Source organism: Podarcis muralis, chromosome 17 (assembly GCF_964188315.1).
Source record: "Podarcis muralis chromosome 17, rPodMur119.hap1.1, whole genome shotgun sequence".
Lineage (NCBI taxonomy): Eukaryota > Metazoa > Chordata > Lepidosauria > Squamata > Lacertidae > Podarcis > Podarcis muralis.
Window position 1 is genome coordinate 37,618,633 of NC_135671.1, and position 18,865 is coordinate 37,637,497.

An 18,865-nucleotide genomic window follows, 5' to 3' on the forward strand; every position below is an offset into this window, starting at 1 on the left:
CATTGTGGCTTGTGCAGGGAACTTCCTGGTAGATTGGGTGTGATTAATATTTTGAATTTCCCTGACAACTGAACACATGGCCATTGAAACCCTGTCATGTGATTAGGGAAGAGCCACTAGATTCTGAGTTACGGAATATTCATGAGAGTTCAAACTGTTGTTCAGGTCTGAAATGCTCTCAATTACATTAAGTACAGAACCCTACCCAGCGTGGGGGGAACCTGTTTTACTTAGCCTAATGATTTGCCCAGCAGCACATAATAAAGGATGCCTGAACAGGTTACCCCAAATCCTTTCTGTTTTTGAAAAAATAATTATATTTTTTATTTTGACAAAGTAATAATAATAAATAAAGAATAAAAATGTGCACCCCAGCCACAAGACCATTCCATTGTAGCCATCCAACTTCCCAAAATTTCAACACCTCTCTTGCGATGGTTTGACCCCTTTCCATTTTAACAGTAAAAAATCTACAAACACCTTCAATATCTCCTCAAAATCATTTCTCTTGCATATTCCCCGTCTTACCTTAATAGCACATGTTAATTTATCATAAATAAATAAATAAATCATTAATAAATTTATCCCGAACCTCTTTATACCATTCTTCCATTTTATATTCTGCTTGCCTCTTCCACTTCCTAGCTATAATGACTTGTGCAGCTGTCAATGAATTTGTGAGCAAGTCCTTCATAGCCTGCGAACTTTCCACCCCGTCGTAAATTGATAATAATGCTACCTTTGGACTTTCAGTCAGCTTTTACCCAGTGATTTCTGTTATTTCCTTAAACACCCTTTGCCCCCAAAACTGTACATATTTACACCCCCACCACATGTGAACATAAGTCCCGGTTTCCTGGCATCCCTTTTACTTACTGTGATGGGATAATGAGCTGCTTGTGCGTAAAATGCAAGTCCCTCAGAGTTTGATCAGGTTCTCAAACCTCTGCCTGTGACAGAGCCCCTCCGGCATGGCTGCGTCAGTCGCTAGCAGAGTCCGAAAGTGGTTGCTTTCGGAATCTCTTCCAACATAAAAGCTCCTTAACGGAAACACCTCTTCTGGACTCTCTGCGTGACAGTTTCCGGCGAGGAGTGGGTGTCCCTATAGGAGGTCCTGAGACCTCCCCACTGTTTTCGCTGGAAGCGTCTCTGAGCCATCCCTCCGACTCACTTTCCCTTGGAGTTCCTTCTCTCCCCCTACTGGTTCCCTCTTCAGCTGCTACGTCTCTCTCAACCTCAGTGAGCCTTTCCACCTCCTGTCCTTCCGATGGCAGTTCCCTGACACTTACTGTTGTCCCTTTGGCCAGTTCATTTTTATTTTTAAACTTTTATTCCTTATTTTTCATTTCATAAGCAAACATGTACAAACAATAATCAAGATATGGTTCAAAGAAAAGTGGGCCAGACCCATGTGCTTTCTTTTTGTAACCTCTAAGTTTTTCCAGAGTCTTCTGTGAGTGGGTGGTGGGGCCCATAGAATTGTTGGGACCAAGGACAATCTAGTTCAATCTCCTGCAATGCAGGAATCGCAGCTAAAGCATCCCTGACAGATGGCCATCCACCCTTTGTTTAAAAACCTCCAAGGAAGGAGAGTCCTTCACTTTCCAAGGTCCACCATAGATCCTGAATCTTTAACTGTGTAGATCTTGAAACGGTGCCACTTCCAGGGGGTGGGACTCCATCAGATACCAGCAAATTCAGGTCACACAATTAAAGTTGATGGTGAAGAGCTCTCTCCTGGGAATTAGTGCTGACCCAACTGTCTTCTCTATGGGTAACAGTGCTATTGCTGAAAAAGAGTTAGAGCAGGGGTAGACAGAAAGACCAAGCTCTGTTGATAGGTCTCTGGCTGATTTGCAGCGGATCAGCAAAGGTTTCTGATGTGATCAGAGGGTACCCTGTTCCTTATTTCTGTGTTCCCCCTCCCCACCCACCAGCCACTATTTTGCACACTGCTCTGATGGGTGGACCTTGATGCTTTGGTTAAAAAAAAGATACAGTTAAATATTTCAAGCCTGAAGCCTGCTCATCCCTGGGTTAGAGAATTTTGATCCACCCCCTAATTGAATCAACTAAGAGTCTCCTGCTGCTCTTAGAGCTCCAAATCCTAGGGTCTCTGTTTGGCTTTCTCTGCTCCTCTGTGATAAAACTTTCCTACCACTTCCTATTCCATGCCCTCCATGTTCCAATTTTTTAAAAAAGCTTTCTGATTCTTGCTTGCATGTTGGTGTTAAGGCGAGAGGTCCCAGTACAAACAATGGCTTTCTTCATCTTCCAGCCCAGAGGTGGCTGCTGAATCTATTGTTCTTCAAGGGTGAATGAAAGCTTCCCCCTGACCCAATGCAGATTGCAAGTACATCACCCTCTTTTCCAGAATGGGAGCATACTGGTGGCGGGGGAGAACGAAAGGCCCCCCCCCCCCCAATATCCTAATCCAGACTGGGCTCTACATGCTGTCTATTTCTGCAAGAAAAGCTGTGCACTCAGAGACCAAGCATGTGATTCGCTTTGGCCACTGTGGGGGTTGGCTGACAGACCCTTGTACATTTCCCTTTTCAGAACGATGATGGCGGGCAGCGCTCTTTGGTGAACAAGTGGACGACTTTCCTTAAAGCTCGGCTTGTCTGCTCGGTGATTGGAGAGGACGGCGTGGAGACTTTCTTTGATGAGCTCCGTGAGCTGCTGTTTTGGAGAGGGATTTTGTTTTGGTGGGGCAGAAATGATTTATGTTGGCATGGGGAGGTTAAGGCCATAAGGATTTCAGGTTCCACCCTTGGTGCAGAAACCTGAGGCTTCGTGATTGTCTCTGTGATTGCAGGTGACTGTAAGAGGGTTGAGACACAGGAGACAGAATTGCACCCTTAGCTCTGGAGAAAGAATTAGCTTGAATGACTTAAAGCCAGGCGTAACCAGAGAGTGGCCATTGAAATATCTTGGCTCTGCCAACTTCAAGGGGTTCTTGAGGCCATTCCAAAAGACATCTGTCAAGATGCTTGTTGTTCTTAGCATTCCAGGTCAAGTTGGAAGATCCCAGCCCTGTGTATTCCAGTGGCCATTGGGATGAACAATGCTTTTCTTCGTTTGGCCATTTGTAGATCTCCCTAAATTCACTGTGTAGCCAAGGATGGGGATCCTGTGGATTCCCAACTCCCATCAATCCCATCTCCAATGTAAGCAACCTATTTCTATGGAGTTGATCCATTCCTATGACCCTCTGGAAGGAACCCTTGGATTTCTATGTGTGTTCATAGAATCATAGAATTGGACAGTTGGAAGGAATCTGGGGATCATCTAATCCAACCCCTTGCCATGCCATTTGTTCGCTGCCAGTTCCTTCAGTCTCTCCCCACAGCACAGATGTAATTGAGAGATGCATGCAAGGTATAGGCACCAACTTCTAGGGGCTGAGGTCTATTTGGCTCCCCAAAAAATATTTGAGGGGGCTGCCCCCCTAAAGTAGATGAGCATTGCCATTCAAATGGTGTGTGTGAATCTTGTGATTGATTATGCAGGGCAGAGCTTACCTCCCCCCCCCCCCGCAAATATTTTATTCAAGTTGTCACACCTGATGCAGGGGGTTGGCCATAGGCTAGATGGGGACTGGCAATCTTGCACGCACAACCTACCCACCTCCCTCAAGAAGCTCTGCCTCTTTGTTTCCCTCTTCCAGGTGACGTTTTCCTGCTGCCGACTCAGGATGAGAAGCACCCTCTGGTCTACGGGGTGTTCTCCTCATTGGGGTGAGTGAACGCCCCGTGGGGGGGACAGCTGGGCTTCAGTCTTGGGGCTTAGCCTGCTCAGCAGGCCTGGGGCCTCACACAGGTGGCATGCCCCTTCCTCCCTTCTCCCTTCCTCCAGGACCGTGTTCCGTGGCTCTGCAGTCTGCGTTTACTCCATGGCCGACATTCGCACAGTCTTCAATGGGCCCTTTGCCCACAAGGAGGGACACAACTACCAGTGGGGCCCTTACACGGGACGGGTGCCCTACCCTCGCCCTGGAGCTGTGAGTCACCAAGGCCTCTCCCTCCCCTAATGTGTTATTCCCCTCAGCGCCTGGATTTCACTGTCTGCCTCCCTTTTCTCCTTCCCTAAGCTCCTTGCAATTTCTTCCTTATATTTACCCCCTCTCCTGCTTTACACTCAATTGTGTGTTTCCTTTGCATTATGGGTACAAAGAAGATTAGCAGGGTAGGGTGGGGAAAGCTGGAGCCCTCCAGTTCCCCCCACCCTGGCCAAGACTCTGACTCTACTACCTGGCTCTCTTTCTCAGTGCCCAGGAGGAACCTTCACCCCAGGACTTCGCTCCACACGCGAATTTTCGGATGAGCTGGTGACGTTTGTGCGTGCCCACCCTCTGATGTACAATGCTGTTTACCCACTGCAGCGCCGCCCCCTGCTTGTGAGGACCAATGTGCCTTACAGCTTCACCACCTTGGCCGTGGACCTAGTGGATGCAGTGGACGGGCGCTACGAGGTTCTCTTTCTTGGGACAGGTAAGTAATGGGTGCTATAGTTGCTGGCGAGTGCTTAGCTAGGGATGCTTTCTGACATTGTCACTCTTCAGCCTTCCCCACCACCCCCATCAGTCAGGCTGTGGTGGAAGTCACCTAGAAAACTCCCCTCTTGACCTGTTCTTGTTAAAGGTGCTAATAGGTGCTTCAAGTGCATATTGAATACCACTGAATTCCCAGCTGTGACCTGAGTGACTTCTCTTTTCCTTAGTTTCTCCGGCTGAATGGGAAAACTGTGACTCTCCAGATGTTCTCAGACTACAACTCCCATCATCTCTGACTGTGCTGCTTGGGGCTGAAGGGAGTTGGAGTCCCACAACATCTAAAGAGCTACACAGATTCCCCATCCCTAGTGTAGGGTTTTGAAGGTAAACACCAACACCTTTGAAGTTGTCCCTAAATACTGTCCACAAGCAACCAGTTCAGCTCTTTGAAGCACTGGAGTAAAATGTGCTCCATAGCTTCTAAAGGAAGATGTCTGGGTCTTCTTCCTCCAGACCAGGGCACAGTGCAGAAGGTGATTGTGCTGCCGAAGGAACAGGGCAACTTGGAAGAGCTGACCCTGGAGGAGGTGGAAGTGTTTAGGGTGAGTGAACACGTGGCTCCCTATCGTTGCTGCCCTAACACTGCCGCCCTCTCTGCCCTTCTCAACTTTGGCCTCTCCTCTTTTTGCCCTACAGGCTCCAGCGCCTGTGAAGACCCTGTGGATATCCTCTAAACGGGTAGGTGGTTGATGTACCTGTTGCTGAGGAGCAAAGTAGGAGATGAGCACTCTGGGTGGTTGCTCTGACGGGGTGCAGGTACCTGAAGGACCTTGTGGGCTTAGTCCTCCAACTCTGAGAAGGGAGGTTAGGATTCCGCTGCTGTTACGCAGAGGCTGAAGACCAGGACCCTTGGCTTCGTCTTGTAGGAGGCAAGCGGGTGGTCTTGCAACAAGAGGAGAAATCCAGGTTCCCATTCAGCCGCCACTCTCTCCTCTCTGCTCTGCAGCAACAGCTGTACGCCTCCTCAGACGTGGGGGTCTCCCAGCTGAGCCTCCATCGGTGCCGCGAATACGGTGAAGCTTGTGCCGATTGCTGCCTGGCCAGGGATCCCTATTGCGCTTGGGATGGGCAGCGCTGCACACGCTACAGCCACACAGCCAAAAGGTAACATCCTGAGAGTGCTAAGTTGGGAATGCAAATGCCGTGGGAAGGAGGGAGGGAAGCGTGAATGTAAGGCGAGCCTGGACGTTGGATCAGGCCAGTGGTCCATTGAGTTGAGCGTTGTGTTCTCACAATGGCCAACCGTGTGCCTGTGGGGAGCTCCCAAGCCGGACCCCCAGCAATTCAGAGACATACTTCCTCTGCCAGTGGAGGTAGCACATCAAGGCTAGCAGCCACTCCATGGATTTGTCTAATCATCTTATAAAGCCATCCATGTTGGCGGTGACCATCACTTCATCTTGTTGGAGCGAATTCCATTCCAGGGGTAGGGCTTGCTCTTTGCTCTGGCAGAGGAACCCAAAAACACCACTGGCAAGGGAAAGAGAAAGAGTCAGCTCCTCCAAGCCCACTTCTATGAGGGCTATTTACTGCCATCAGGTCTGATCCCTGAGCAAAAGTACAGTGGTACCTCGGGTTGCAGATGCTTCAGGTTACATACGCTTCAGGTTACAGACTCTGCTAACCCAGAAATAGTACCTCAGGTTAAGAACTTTGCTTCAGGGTGAGAACAGAAATTGTGCAGTGGCGGCATGGTGGCAGTGGGAGGCCCCATTACCTAAAGTGGGTTAAGAACATTTAAGAACAGTTTCAGGTTAAGAATGGACCTCCAGAACAAATCTTAACTAGAGGTACCACTGTAATGTGTGACTGTGGCTGTGGCAGGAGCATCCCTGGCCTGGCGGTTCTCTCCTCCACTCTCAGATTGGTCTGGGCGGTGGCTGCTCTGAGGTGGCTTCCCCAACCCCCCTGCTGCCACTAATACTGAGATTTCCTCGCCTCCCCGCCTTGCCCTCTTTGCCTGTGGTGTGTCCCTCCAGTGTGGACAAAGGGCAGAGAGCAAGGCAGCTTGTTCTAAGAGGAGGGTCTGCATGTGGAAACTTGACTGAAAAATATTTTGTTCAAATAGAGGCAGCCTTGAAGCACTAAACTGAAGGAAGGCAGGATGAGTCGGTTAAATCAGGGATGGGGCATCTGTGGCCTTCCAGATGCTGTTGGACTCCAACACCTATCAACCTTGGTCAGCATGGCCAATGGTCAGGGATGATGGGAGTTGTAGTGCAATAGCATCTGGAGGGCCACAGGTGCTCCATCCCTGACTGTTAAACAGAAAAATAATAAGCACCATGATTGATGGGACGTGGGTGGCACTGTGGGTTAAACCACAAAGCCTAGGACTTGCCGATCAGAAGGTCGGCAGTTTGAATCCCTGCGATGGGGTGAGCTCCCATTGCTCGGTCCCTGCTCCTGCCAACCTAGCAGTTCGAAAGCACGTCAAAGTGCAAGTAGATAAACAGGTACCGCTCCGGCAGGAAGGTAAACGGCATTTCCGTGTGCTGCTCTGGTTCGCCAGAAGCGGCTTAGTCATGCTGGCCACATGACCTGGAAGCTGTATGCCGCCAGCTCCCTCGGCCAATAAAGCGAGATGAGCGCCGCAACCCCAGAATCGGCCATGACTGGACCTAATGGTCAGGGGTCCCTTTACCTTTACCTATCATCATGATTATGGTTGGTCGGTGTTTACTAATTTCCGTTAGCTGCTCGAAAGAAAGTCTCAAAGAAGTCTCCTTGGATGGAAAAGGGAATGAGTTTGACCTCTTCCCTCTCATTTAGGAGGAGCCGCCGTCAGGACATCAAACATGGTGACCCTTTGCGGCAGTGCCGGGGCTTTAATGCCAAAGGTAAGTCTTCACAGCACCATCCCAGCCTTATTCTCCAAGAGTTTGTCTAATCCTTTTGTTAAAGCCATCCAAGCTGATGGAGATCCATAGTCCATAGTCCAACTGTGTGCTGTGTGAAGAAGTACTTGCCAACAAATGTGCCGTTTCCCTTAACGCAAATGTTGACAAAATTTGGCAAGTCTCAGGAGGGCTGCGTGGAATGGGAAGTCCGGCTCCTCTGGGGATCAAAAGGCAGAGGCAAGCTCAGTTGCTAATTGCCACAGGAGGAAAGGGTTATCTCAGCTGCTCAGACCAGGACATGCCTGCTCAGCACTCTCGAAAGAAAAACAAATTCACTGCAAATTCTGCAAGGAAGGTAATGTAATAAAGGTTGAGAGAAAACTCTCTGTGGTTTGGCGACTACAGCAACTCCTGGCTTTATAAAAGCCAGCTCTGTTGCTGAATGAAGAGGCCATAGCACATAGGATGAATACAGAAGGTGTCAGAATCAATCGCTGGCATCTACAGCTTTTTTAAAAAGAAGGGTTGGTTTAGCAAGTGATGGGCAAGACTCTTGGCTGAGACCCTGGAGAGCTGTGGCCAGTCAGAGTACTATACTGAGCTGGATGGATAAATATTCTGACCTGGTAAAAGGCAGCTGCCTTTCCCCCTAAAAGTAATGTAATCCTAAATTAGAAGGGGAGGATTGCATATGCTGTGTTAAACACAATGAGGATTCAGAAGATAAATTTGAAGGTATTTCTTCTCTGCATTGAGTGTCAGAGGACGATCTAGATTAGAGATTGGTGGGGGTGGGAAATGAACTGAATTGACCATTTGAGGATTTACTAGTGCAGGGGCGATGGGTGCCAGGATCTTCAAAAGGGGAGCACAATGACCTTCTAGTGGATTAGGAATGGGGAGTGGGATAATGCTAAGAGCCAGCACTGGGGTTGTGCAGGGAAAGGTGGTATGAACAAGCAATGTGATCTCCACGCATGGGAAGCATTTGTGTAAGTTGGCACAAAGCCCTCCTGATATCTCTGTCTGGCCTTCAGGAGTCTTCCCAGGCCACTTTTGATACCCCTTTTGTGCTTTCGCCTGGTGGGAATGTGTCCTTGGAGCGTGAGAACTCTTGCTTGCTCAGATAAAGTATGGAGAGAGGTCGGGTGGAGGTAGAAATCTCGTCTTTTGGCTGGCTGGAATGTAGCCCGTTGGCAAAAGTAAGCATCTCCACCCCCTTTGGCTTCTGTCACTGCCAACCACCAGCAGTTGGTTGGCAGCACTGCCAACCAACGAATCTCCAGAAGGTTGGCCATGGGGTAATGAAAAAGATTCCCCACCCTTGTGAGACATAAACATTACTACCCCTATGCATGATACTCCTGTAATGGAAGAGTAATTCTTGCACAATGGCAAGATGGGTTGCCCCACAAGAACTGCTGCGAGTTACCAGAAGAAATGCCACCTGTGATGGGCTGTGTATGCTGGTTCTGAAAGAGAGTCTTGCTCTCTAATAAAGTTACAAGGTGCTCCAAACCTGTGTTTCTGTTTCATCCTTTTGGTGACAAAGGTGAAAGATGGGAGATCCTTTTAGAGTCTTGTTTTTTAATTGTTTATTTTGAATACTATGCTCAATTTTTTTGTTAAAGACCCTTGAGGCCACGGAAATCTTATAGAAGTGTAAGAAGAGCCCTGCTGCTTCAGAACAAAGGTCCGCCTAAGTCTGGCATCCCAGTCAGATGCTCCTGGCAAACTGGCAAACAGAGCATGATGCCAACACAGCTCCGCTGCTTGCCCCACAGTAGTTGAAATTCAGCCTCTGAAAGTGGGTGTTCCATATAGACCTCATGGCCATGAATGGAGCTACATCCTCTGTGACTTTGGCATAAATGACTTTAAAGGAGGATTAGACAGTGGCCTTCACCTTGTTGTGAGGCAGTGAATTTCATAAACTAATGATGCACTGGTTGAAAAAGGTGCTTATTTTTGTCTGTCCGGGGATCTGCTGCCCATGAATTCCATTGGGTGGCCTAATGTGATGACAGAGGGAGAAAAACCTCTCTACCTACAACATGCGTAATTTTATGAACCTCTGCTGTGGTTCCCTTAGTTGTCCTCCTGCATTGTAAGCCACGAAGGCATCAGACACTTTAGGCTTGTAGTGATGATGCTTTAGCCCCTTGATCATCTGAGGTTATCTTTTTCTGCACCTCTTTCAGCGCTGTGCTCTGCTGAAGCGGGTTCAATTAGGACTGTATGCCACTCTATCCTAGTGCCCTCACTGCTACTTAGATGTACTCTGCCTCCTTCCCTCCAGACAAATCCTCCTAAGGATTTGAGGGTGGCCTGCTGGGTCCACAGGGCTTTGCTGAAGCAGATTCAGACTGATCAGCAATAGTCTGGGGCTCAACACAAAATCTTCAGTACCTTTGACAAAGGGAATTTCAGCAAGTGTAAGTGGTATTCATATATAGCGCGCGCACACACACAACCTTTATGTACCAACAACCTCTAAGCAGTTTGCAAAAAAAATATTTACAAATATGGCAAATATGGCACCTATGGCAGTGCAAATTCTGCAGATCAAAGTGGTCAAGTGGGCATACATGGTGTGATTCCACAAGTAAATAGTTGTGTTGCACAAATCCACACGCACGCCCTTTTTCACATGAACACTGGTACATGTGTAGATACGGCTTGTGCCTATGTTCAATGTGACATGTGAACAACCCTCTATTCCCAAGGCCTTAATAATGTGAAGAGAGCCTGCTGTATCATGCCAATGGGGCAGCTAGCATCCTGTTTTCATAGTGGCCAACCAGATGCTTAAGGGAAGCCCAAAGGACCTGAGCACAACAGCTCTCTGCCCAGCAAATACTTTCCCCCTTACACCCTTCCTTATGTTATTATTCCTTGTGTTAATATCTAGTTCCTTGTGTTCAGTCTAGTTCCTTGTGTTCAGTCTAGTTCCCAATTCCTTGTGTTCAGTCTACTTCCAAGATGTCTGGGAGGGTTTATAATTTTTTGACAGGGGTTAGTGAGATTGCTTACACCTATGCAGCTTTTGGGCTTCCCTGCTTATGAAGAATACCTGAGGGACATCATTGCAGAAGGAAAGACAGTCTACTTCAGAGGCAACAGAAAAGAATGGGGCTAACACTATCAAGGCTTATCATCAGGAAGGCTTACTAAAAGCCTACTCCTCTTGCCAACTGAGTAGAAGCACTTGCCAAGTCATTTCCTTTCTTATTGTTATCAGTGGCAGCTTCTGACCAAGAGTCTTGCAATTTATTTACTTTTCCCAAAGGAGTTTGCCTAAGGCTGGCCCAAGACATTTTGGTTCCTGAGGCAAAGAACAAGATGGCGCCCCCTGCTCCTCACACACAAACAGATTGGGGCTGAAATTGAAACAAACTTTGCACTAGCAATGGGACAGTGTCTTCCAGTTTAGAGGTTGCAGGAGAAGCTATAGGCCACACACAGCTCTGGTTGGCAGCAGAGGGGAATGGCTGATGTTCTCAGGTGGAACACAGGCAGGCACTGCTGCAGAACACACACTTGTTGCCTGCGATGATTGCCCACCTCCGAGTGAAAACATTGGTGGAAGAATGTGAGATGCAAAGGTTATCTTGAGTGATGCCTGTCTTCATGTTAGTGTTTCCAGAAATACAACTGTCTTAGTCTGTTTCAGCAAAGACAACAAACGTTTTGTGGCACCTTAAAGAGAAATACAGTGGTGCCCCGCAAGACGAATGCCTCGCAAGACGAAAAACTCGCTAGACGAAAGGGTTTTCCGTTTTTTGAGTCGTTCCGCAAGACGAATTTCCCTATGGGCTTGCTTCGCAAGACGAAACGTCTTGCGAGTTCTTGCGAGTTTGTTTCCTTTTTCTTAAAGCCGCTAAGCTGTTAATAGCCGCTAAGCCGCTAATAGCCGTGCTTCGCAAGACGAAAAAACCGCAAGACGAAGAGACTTGCGGAACGGATTAATTTCGTCTTGTGAGGCACCACTGTACTTTATTATGGCACAAGCTTTGATGGACTCAAGCCTCCTTCCTTAGATACAGTGGTAATTTTTGGTGTACTTTGCTTTTGGAGTGAGGAAACTGTCAATGGGCAAGGCCTTCTCAAGGAATAGGAATGGAGGAATTGTGTTCCTCCAAATGTTGTTGGACTCTAACCCCCATCAGTCCCAGACAGCAGAGCCAATAATGGGAGCCAGGGATGATGGGGGTTGTAGTGCAGCAACATCCAGAGGACCATAGGTTCCCTATCCCTCTTGTAGTGTGGGATTTTGCACCTCTAGGCCAGCTCTGAGAGGATTTGGCTGTGATATCAGTCATGGTCAGGATGTGAGTTGCTAACTCAGTGGCTGAGAGTTTCATCAACGGGAGAAATGGTATGCAAAGCTTAATTTATTTTAAAGTTGTTTTGTACTTTCCCTGGAGAATGTTTCTTTATCACTAGCCTGCCCCTTTAGCACAGTCTCCTGGGCCAAATCTTATGCAAATTGTGGCAAAGCAATCTACCTTTTAAGCCAGATCAGGACAGTCAAGATGTAATCATACACAGTTTTGCTGAAGTGGTGTTTCCAGCTTTGCTCGCTTTCCTGCCTTAGCTGGCGCTTGAGTGGGGCTGTGAGATTGTGAACATCCAGTTACTGCTTTGTCAACTGTACTGCAGGATCATCTCAAATTTGGTAGGTTTGAGGATCACAGGAATCTCAGCTATCATAGCAGGGTGTGTGCGCTAGTACTTCTTGCTATTCTCAGCTTATCTGAAGGTTAAATTCTTCTATTAAATTCTTGGATATCAGGAATTTCTAAGTGTTGCTTGCTTGCTTCTTCTGGCTTCAAGAGTGTGTTTGTTTTCGTCATACGCCTATTCAGATGCAGAATGTTTTATCTTGGGTATACTAAAAAGATGCTGCATCAGTTCCACAATGAAGGCATTCCCTTATCTCAAGTTGGCAGTGAACACTTCCTAAGAGTTAACTCTGTACATCCCTGTTCCTGGACTTTTCTACATTAATTTGGCAATTTTGGCAGTCTTCCTGCATTGTGAGGTGTGGTATCATTGGTAATGGTTGTCATTCCTCTTGTCCTCCACTTCAGAAAGTAGAAAAGTTGGAGAGGGGAATGAAAGGCATTTTTGATGGCCCAGAAAATACAGGATACAACATGGAGTCTAACTAAAAGGAAGGTGGGCTGAAATGTGGTAGGAAAAAATTAGTCTCCGTTGCATTTCTGATCTCTAATAGGAAAGCAGCAAATTTCTGTTTTTTATTTAATTTTTGCAACTGAGGATATGTACTCATCCAAAGCAACACATTTTTAAACAGATATAGTGGGAATTTTTTGTCCATGATTAGCCTCTGTTGAAGTTGTGACAAAGGCCTGTACTAAATTTTTGTAATACTGCTTGAGCCTAGAATCCAGAATCCAGCACTAGCTCTTTTCCTCGTCACGGACTTGGCTGCTCAGCTCTCTCACATTTAAAGCAGATTCAGCAAAGTGTGATCTCCCAACGTATTTACTGCTTGCCAGGTGGTTGGCAGCTTTACTAATCCTCCATTGGAAGACTTATTATGATGTATCTAAATCAGGCATAGCCAAACTCAGCCTCTAGATGTTTTGGAACTACAACTCCCATCATCCCTGACCACTGGTCCTGTTAGCTAAGGATGATGGGAGTTGTAGTCCCCAAACATCTGGAGGGCAGAATTTGCCCATGCCTGATCTAAATCAATGGCACCGTTGGCTTGCCTTTTTCGTGGGTTCTTGAACAACTCATTCCTATCTGTTGGAAGCACTGGAGAACGAGGGCTGCCTGTAGGCGTTCAGTAAGGCATCACTGGTGTGATCCATAGCTCCTAATGACAGAAGTGCTTTTAATATAGTTCATAACATGCTGTTACGGCTTTAGATAACTGAACCCACACCACTCTCATCGAACAAGACTGGGATGAAATTACAGTGGTACCTCGCAAGACGAATGCCTCGCAAGACGGAAAACTCGCAAGACGAAAGGGTTTTTGGTTTTTTGAGTTGCTTCGCAAGACAATTTTCCCTATGGGCTTGCTTCGCAAGATGGAAACGTCTTGCAAGTTTGTTTCCTTTTTCTTAATACAGTTGCGACTTGACTTCGAGGAGCAACTCATAGCACGCGGTGTGGTAGCCTTTTTTGAGGTTTTTAAAGACTTTGGTGATTTTTGAAGCTTTTCCAAAACTTTCCCCACACCGTGCTTCGCAAGACGAAAAAAATCGCAAGACGACAAAACTCGCAGAACGAATTAATTTTGTCTTGCGAGGCACCACTGTATGTTGACTTTTGAAATGTCTAGCAGAAAAAAGCGCTGGCCGTCCTGGGACTTATATTCCCAACCATTGAACAAGCTGGTCTGGTTGGGCCTCTCATTACTGAGCTCATTTCTTTGCTTTTGATGACTTGCCAGGACTCTGCACATCTCCCTCACAGGTGCAGAAGTGCTCTGTTTTGTGCTAAGCTGCAATGCTTGTCATTTTACAGCCTTTCCAGGAGCACTGCCTATATTCTACTCAAGCCTAAAACTGGCTGTGCTGCAGGTAGCTGTACTTAGTCATGGTGCCCAGTTCCAAGGCTGTGTCGAATTCCTACTGCTATCTCTTTCTACATGGAACAGAGATGAAGATTTGGGCAACACAGATGTGGTGTAGGCATGGGGGACTGGTTGATGATTGCTGAATTCTTGAGTTAACTATTTCTGCAGCAACAATTCTGGAAAAGCAAACCTCTGTGCTAACCAAGACAGACAAATTTGCAGAACATACAGAATTACAGTGGGGTTATAACACTCAACAAATCCTGGACTTATTTGCAAACCTTTTTTTTTTTACAGTAGAGCAACAATTACATGAGCAGATTCAATATGGACTAGAAGGCGGAAGTGTATTCCTAGAGTGTGAACCACGATCTCCCCATGCCTCCATCAAGTGGCTCATGCAAGCTGATAATTCTGACAAGCGCAAGGTGGTAAGTCCCTCATCCTGAATAACCTTTAGCTATGAGTGTGTGGACTGTGGAGATGTTAAACTTTTTTTGGGGGGGGGGAGTAGTCACACTGACATTTGTCTTAAAAAAAACAGCAGTCTGATAACATCTCTGACATAAGAGGAATGTTGGGAGCAGCTTTTATCTATCTCACAAAAACTGCAGCTACACTAACTGATGCAGGAATTTACGGACAGAGTGCAATTTCTAAAGAGAAAATTTAAATCCCTTCAGTTACCTCACTCTCTTCTTCCCTTTGCAGCTGCCCCGTGATCGTGTGTTGCTGCGCACGCCTCAGGGTGTGCTTTTAGGTCCAGTGACACCGGCTGATGGCGGGCTCTACCAGTGCATAGGCACAGAGAACAGATTCCGCCACACACTGCGCCGTCTTCGTTTGCACGTACTTCCACATGCCTTGCTGGAGGGGGCCATCACCCAGGAGGCCCCTGCTCTTGGCATTTGTGAGAGCTACTGGCGACAGCTCAACAAAGGCCAGGATACACGGCGTAGTCGGAGCGGCCGCCAGTCCCACACTGGACCTAGTTTGTGGGACTTGGAACAGCAAAGCAGCTGGTACAGAGCCACCCAGCACTCTCTGAACTGGACCAGAAGTAGTCCCCAGCACTCCCAAAGAAGCAGCAGCATCAACAGCAGTAGCCGCCGCCGCCAGCACCACCACCGCTCCAAGCCATGGACAGGCCACCATTCCCCTCCTCGGAGTTGAGCTTCATGGAGGGGAAAGAGCGGGAAGAGGATTTGAACCCACGTTCTCTGGCTTGAGAGAATGACATTCCAAGGGACTCTTTGTAAGAGATGGGTGGATACAGAGACGGGGGAAACCTCTCTCCTCCTCAAACTGAGGGGACAGCACTGATGCTAATAGTGTGTGTTGTGTTGTGTGTCCAGGCTAATTCCAAGGTTTTGCAGGACCAAGGCTCACTGGCTTTTCCCACAGCTGTAGATACATGACCAGTGCAGATTCCAGGGGCTTTGGTTTTAGAGTCTATTTTTTACAATGCTCATTCACTCCCACCCACCTACCACCACCACATGACAAACTGTTTTTCCTACTGTGATAGGAAAATGGTGGGGCTTCCTTCAACATTAACCTCATGGTTTATTATCCCTCTGTTACAGGAGCAGACTGCAGAGAATAAAAATGCCAGTTTATTTTCTAAACAAAATGCAGAGGGCCATGGTGAATTTCTGAAAGTAACAACATTCCTGCACAGTGATCCTAAAATTATATTTAAAATGTAGTTGTAATGCCCCATCCAGTTAGATCAAAGACCTACCGAGAATGGGAGGGGTCAACACCAGAGAAGGATAAAAACATGTTATTAAGCTGACTTTTACCTTGGCTACAACACAGGTATAAAACTGACCCTTACCCTTGAATGGAAGTAATCAACAGGCAGATCTATCCTAGGTTTTGTCTGGTCTCTGGCCAAATAAGCAAATACAGTTAATTTGCATGAGTGGGAAGACCAATTGCTCTGTATATTTCAATATCCAACTTAGGAAAATACTTTTATTAAGTGAACCAAAATGTTATAAAGGTTTCAAATTCTTTAGAATGCTTCTTCAGGTAAACAAAAGCAGGGAGGGGAGAATTGGCTAGTGCTGAAACCATGGAGACTACATTTACTCAGAATCCTAAGATGGAATGTGGGAGGATGTAGCAGACATTCAAATGAAACACAGCTAGGTAATTTGCAGGTTTCATCCATCAAGTGTGCCTTTTCTCCCAGCAGCCATAGATGCAACCTGAAACCTGCAACTATAGCATTTTATTTAATGTGCTTTATATACCGCTTAATCATCAAAACCTCATTGAATCATGGAACTGTTGCATTGGGAGTGTTCCCAAAGTCATCTAGTCCAACCCCCTCCAAGGAAGGAATCTCAACTAGATCATACGGTTCTTTGCCTTGGCAATGGTTCCCGCAAACACTGCTGGTCACCAGCAGAATGGGTGCATTTATGCCTTTTGCCATCCTTGGTGGATTGACTGGGCTCTCATTTCATAGTCTGGGGAAACAAGTCATCAGGCTCAAGTCTCTCATTTTAATGTCTGCCACCTCCTTCTACATACCACCATAAGACTGACAAATGCTGACGTCTACAGTCCCCCCTGCTTTGCTTGCCATCTAGCCTGATGAGAGTGTTCTGGCTAACAATTTTGTGAGAGTTTGGTTGGGTTAAGTTGTTGCTCTAATGTGAAGTTTGGAATTTTTCTTATAAGACAAGGCTACTTTTGCTTATTATTTTTTTTTTGAGTCCTGTATAAAATGCTTGTTGAACTGAAATGCAGTAGCAGGCTTTGGACTGCAGGTTATTCAGATGATTGGAGTTCTCCAGCTTTTCTGTTTTGTCTACAGCAGGAAAGACACCCTTTTACATGTTCTGTGTGTGCAGACTCCTTCTCCCCACGGTAGGGGAACTGCCTTATGTCTCAGTTGTAGGAGGGTTCTGCCTACACCCCTGCAGCCCCATTCAAGTGCTGGACCAAGGAGGAAGGGTAAGGGGAAAAACCTAGCAATGGTGCTACAAAGGCTCCAGAAGGACATGTATCCAGCTCAAGAACCAAAGGTTTCCCTGATGGATCAAGCCCCATCTAGTTCAACATTGTGTTTTGCAGAAGCTGCTGGAAACAATAGCCATCTTACCATTCCCCCCCTCCAAAAAAATCTGGTGTTCCAGAACACTGTTTTGGCACATGTAATTTCCATTAAGCTTCTATTGTTGATGGGTAGCAATAGCTCTGTCCTCCACACATTTATGTAATCCTTTTTAAAAGCCATCGAAGCTTGGTGCTATTATTATAACAACTAAAAGCACATTGTGTAGGCTAGTTACACATAGCATAAAATAGTATACACCTCTGTGGAGGCCCCTTTCGAAGCTTTGCCCTGACTCCTTGGAATTTCATCATTTTGAACAAGTTGGTGTTATTTGCAGAACTTGGCTACTTCCTATTCCCTGCCTATAGTTTGATTAAAAATATTACATAGCATCAATTCTAAGAGGGACACTTAAAACACTACTGGCTGCTCTTCTCCATTGTGAAAACTACTCAATCACATCTACCCTTTGCTTCTCCCTGCTTTATAGCCAGTTACTGGTCCATGGGAAAATTCTTCCTCTCATCTCTCACTGCAAAGCTTTCCTAGGAAGCTATGGGGAGGGACAGTCAAAAGCATTCTGGAATCCCAAGCATCTAATGCTGATTGGTCTTAGCTCAGTGTTCGAGACACTGAATTCCAAAGATGTTAAGGAGGCAAGACTTCCTCCATGTTGATTCATCACCAGGAAGGCCAGTCCTATGTAGACTTAAGTATCTTAGTCTTAAATAATGCTTTCTACCAATTTACCTGGGGAAATGGCTTTCTAATTTCCTGGATGTTTAAAAACCCTGTTATTCCACTGCCTGCCTTCAACTCCTCTCCAAAAAAAAGGAAAAAAATAATTTTCCTGTTTTACACAAAATATCAATGATTTAATATTGGAGGAAAAATGCCTTGGTTAAAGTGTCATGCAGCCCAGCCCAGCTGATGTTAATTTTTTATTTGACAATTGAGTTCTGAAATATCATCCTTTCTCACCTCTCCTTAACATAACTTTTCAGGTGCACTCGCTGTTAAGTCTCAAAGATCATCTGACACAGAAAAATCTTTTAACCTGACTCTTTCTGTCTTTGTTCAGTACCCTTCTGTCATCTACCGGTCCTTCTACTTCTCTGGGCTTTTTGGGGGGTGGCAGGGCTTCTGAAGTATTAAAAAAAGTTTTAAATATTCATTTTCCGAGCCATAACAATTTGCCCCTCAAATTCCTTCTTTGTGTCTTCTTGGCAACGTATGTAGGTTTGGCCTAAAGGGCTTTCTCTTTTCTTGGTGATGTGCAATTCACTACTGGAGGGAGAGCAGGGCTTGCTACAGCTAGAGTATGGGAAACTTTCTGTCAGGAACCATGTGCCAATGATGGACCAGGCTGTTGCCAAAAGTGGGCAACTTTTTTCTCTATTTTCCTGTCACCCACTTCTCCCTAGAGAGTGGACTGCTAGGGAAAGGGACAGATTACATTTGCCACAGGACTGAACTGATCAATTGTGGAATTTCCCACTCCCCTCCTCCCCTCCTCCTCTTCTGGTAGGTTCCCCACCATCACCAGCAGAACCCTTGGGCTGCAGGTTCCCCACTCTGGCTCTACAGTGACTATTAGGCACCTGGAAGAATCATATCACACTATTTTTTACTGAAAACTAGGGTGCCAGAACTCAGAATTTCAAAAGGAGAAAGCAGCTAATCAGGGCTTCTCAGTGCTCCACAGCTACCCTCCTACATAGCAGGAAGTTACAAGACAGGAGCAGTCACTAGACCTGTGCATGCCTACATTTTACATGACAACTGCTAAAAGCACCCCTGACGGATGAGGTGGCGCTCACCTCCAAAATCCAAGTAAG

General features: G+C 46.5%; 1 protein-coding gene across 7 annotated transcripts in view; it reads left to right on the forward strand.

Moving 5' to 3' along the window:
* The window catches only part of LOC114587655 (semaphorin-3F-like), a 33,091-nt gene extending 16,375 nt beyond the window's left edge, over nt 1-16,716 (forward strand). For 6 of the 7 annotated variants that reach the window (XM_028712237.2, XM_028712241.2, XM_028712242.2 and 3 more), the window contains 10 exons: nt 2,560-2,674; nt 3,671-3,740; nt 3,859-4,003; nt 4,271-4,493; nt 5,009-5,097; nt 5,192-5,233; nt 5,502-5,659; nt 7,328-7,395; nt 14,252-14,385; nt 14,666-16,716. In XM_028712237.2, coding sequence (XP_028568070.2) covers nt 2,560-2,674; nt 3,671-3,740; nt 3,859-4,003; nt 4,271-4,493; nt 5,009-5,097; nt 5,192-5,233; nt 5,502-5,659; nt 7,328-7,395; nt 14,252-14,385; nt 14,666-15,127 — 1,506 coding nt within the window. In that variant the 3' untranslated portion in view covers nt 15,128-16,716. The remainder of the gene's footprint in view (nt 1-2,559; nt 2,675-3,670; nt 3,741-3,858; nt 4,004-4,270; nt 4,494-5,008; nt 5,098-5,191; nt 5,234-5,501; nt 5,660-7,327; nt 7,396-14,251; nt 14,386-14,665) is intronic. The other variant, XM_077921124.1, reaches the window with a different exon arrangement.
* Nucleotides 16,717-18,865: the final 2,149 nt, after the last annotated feature.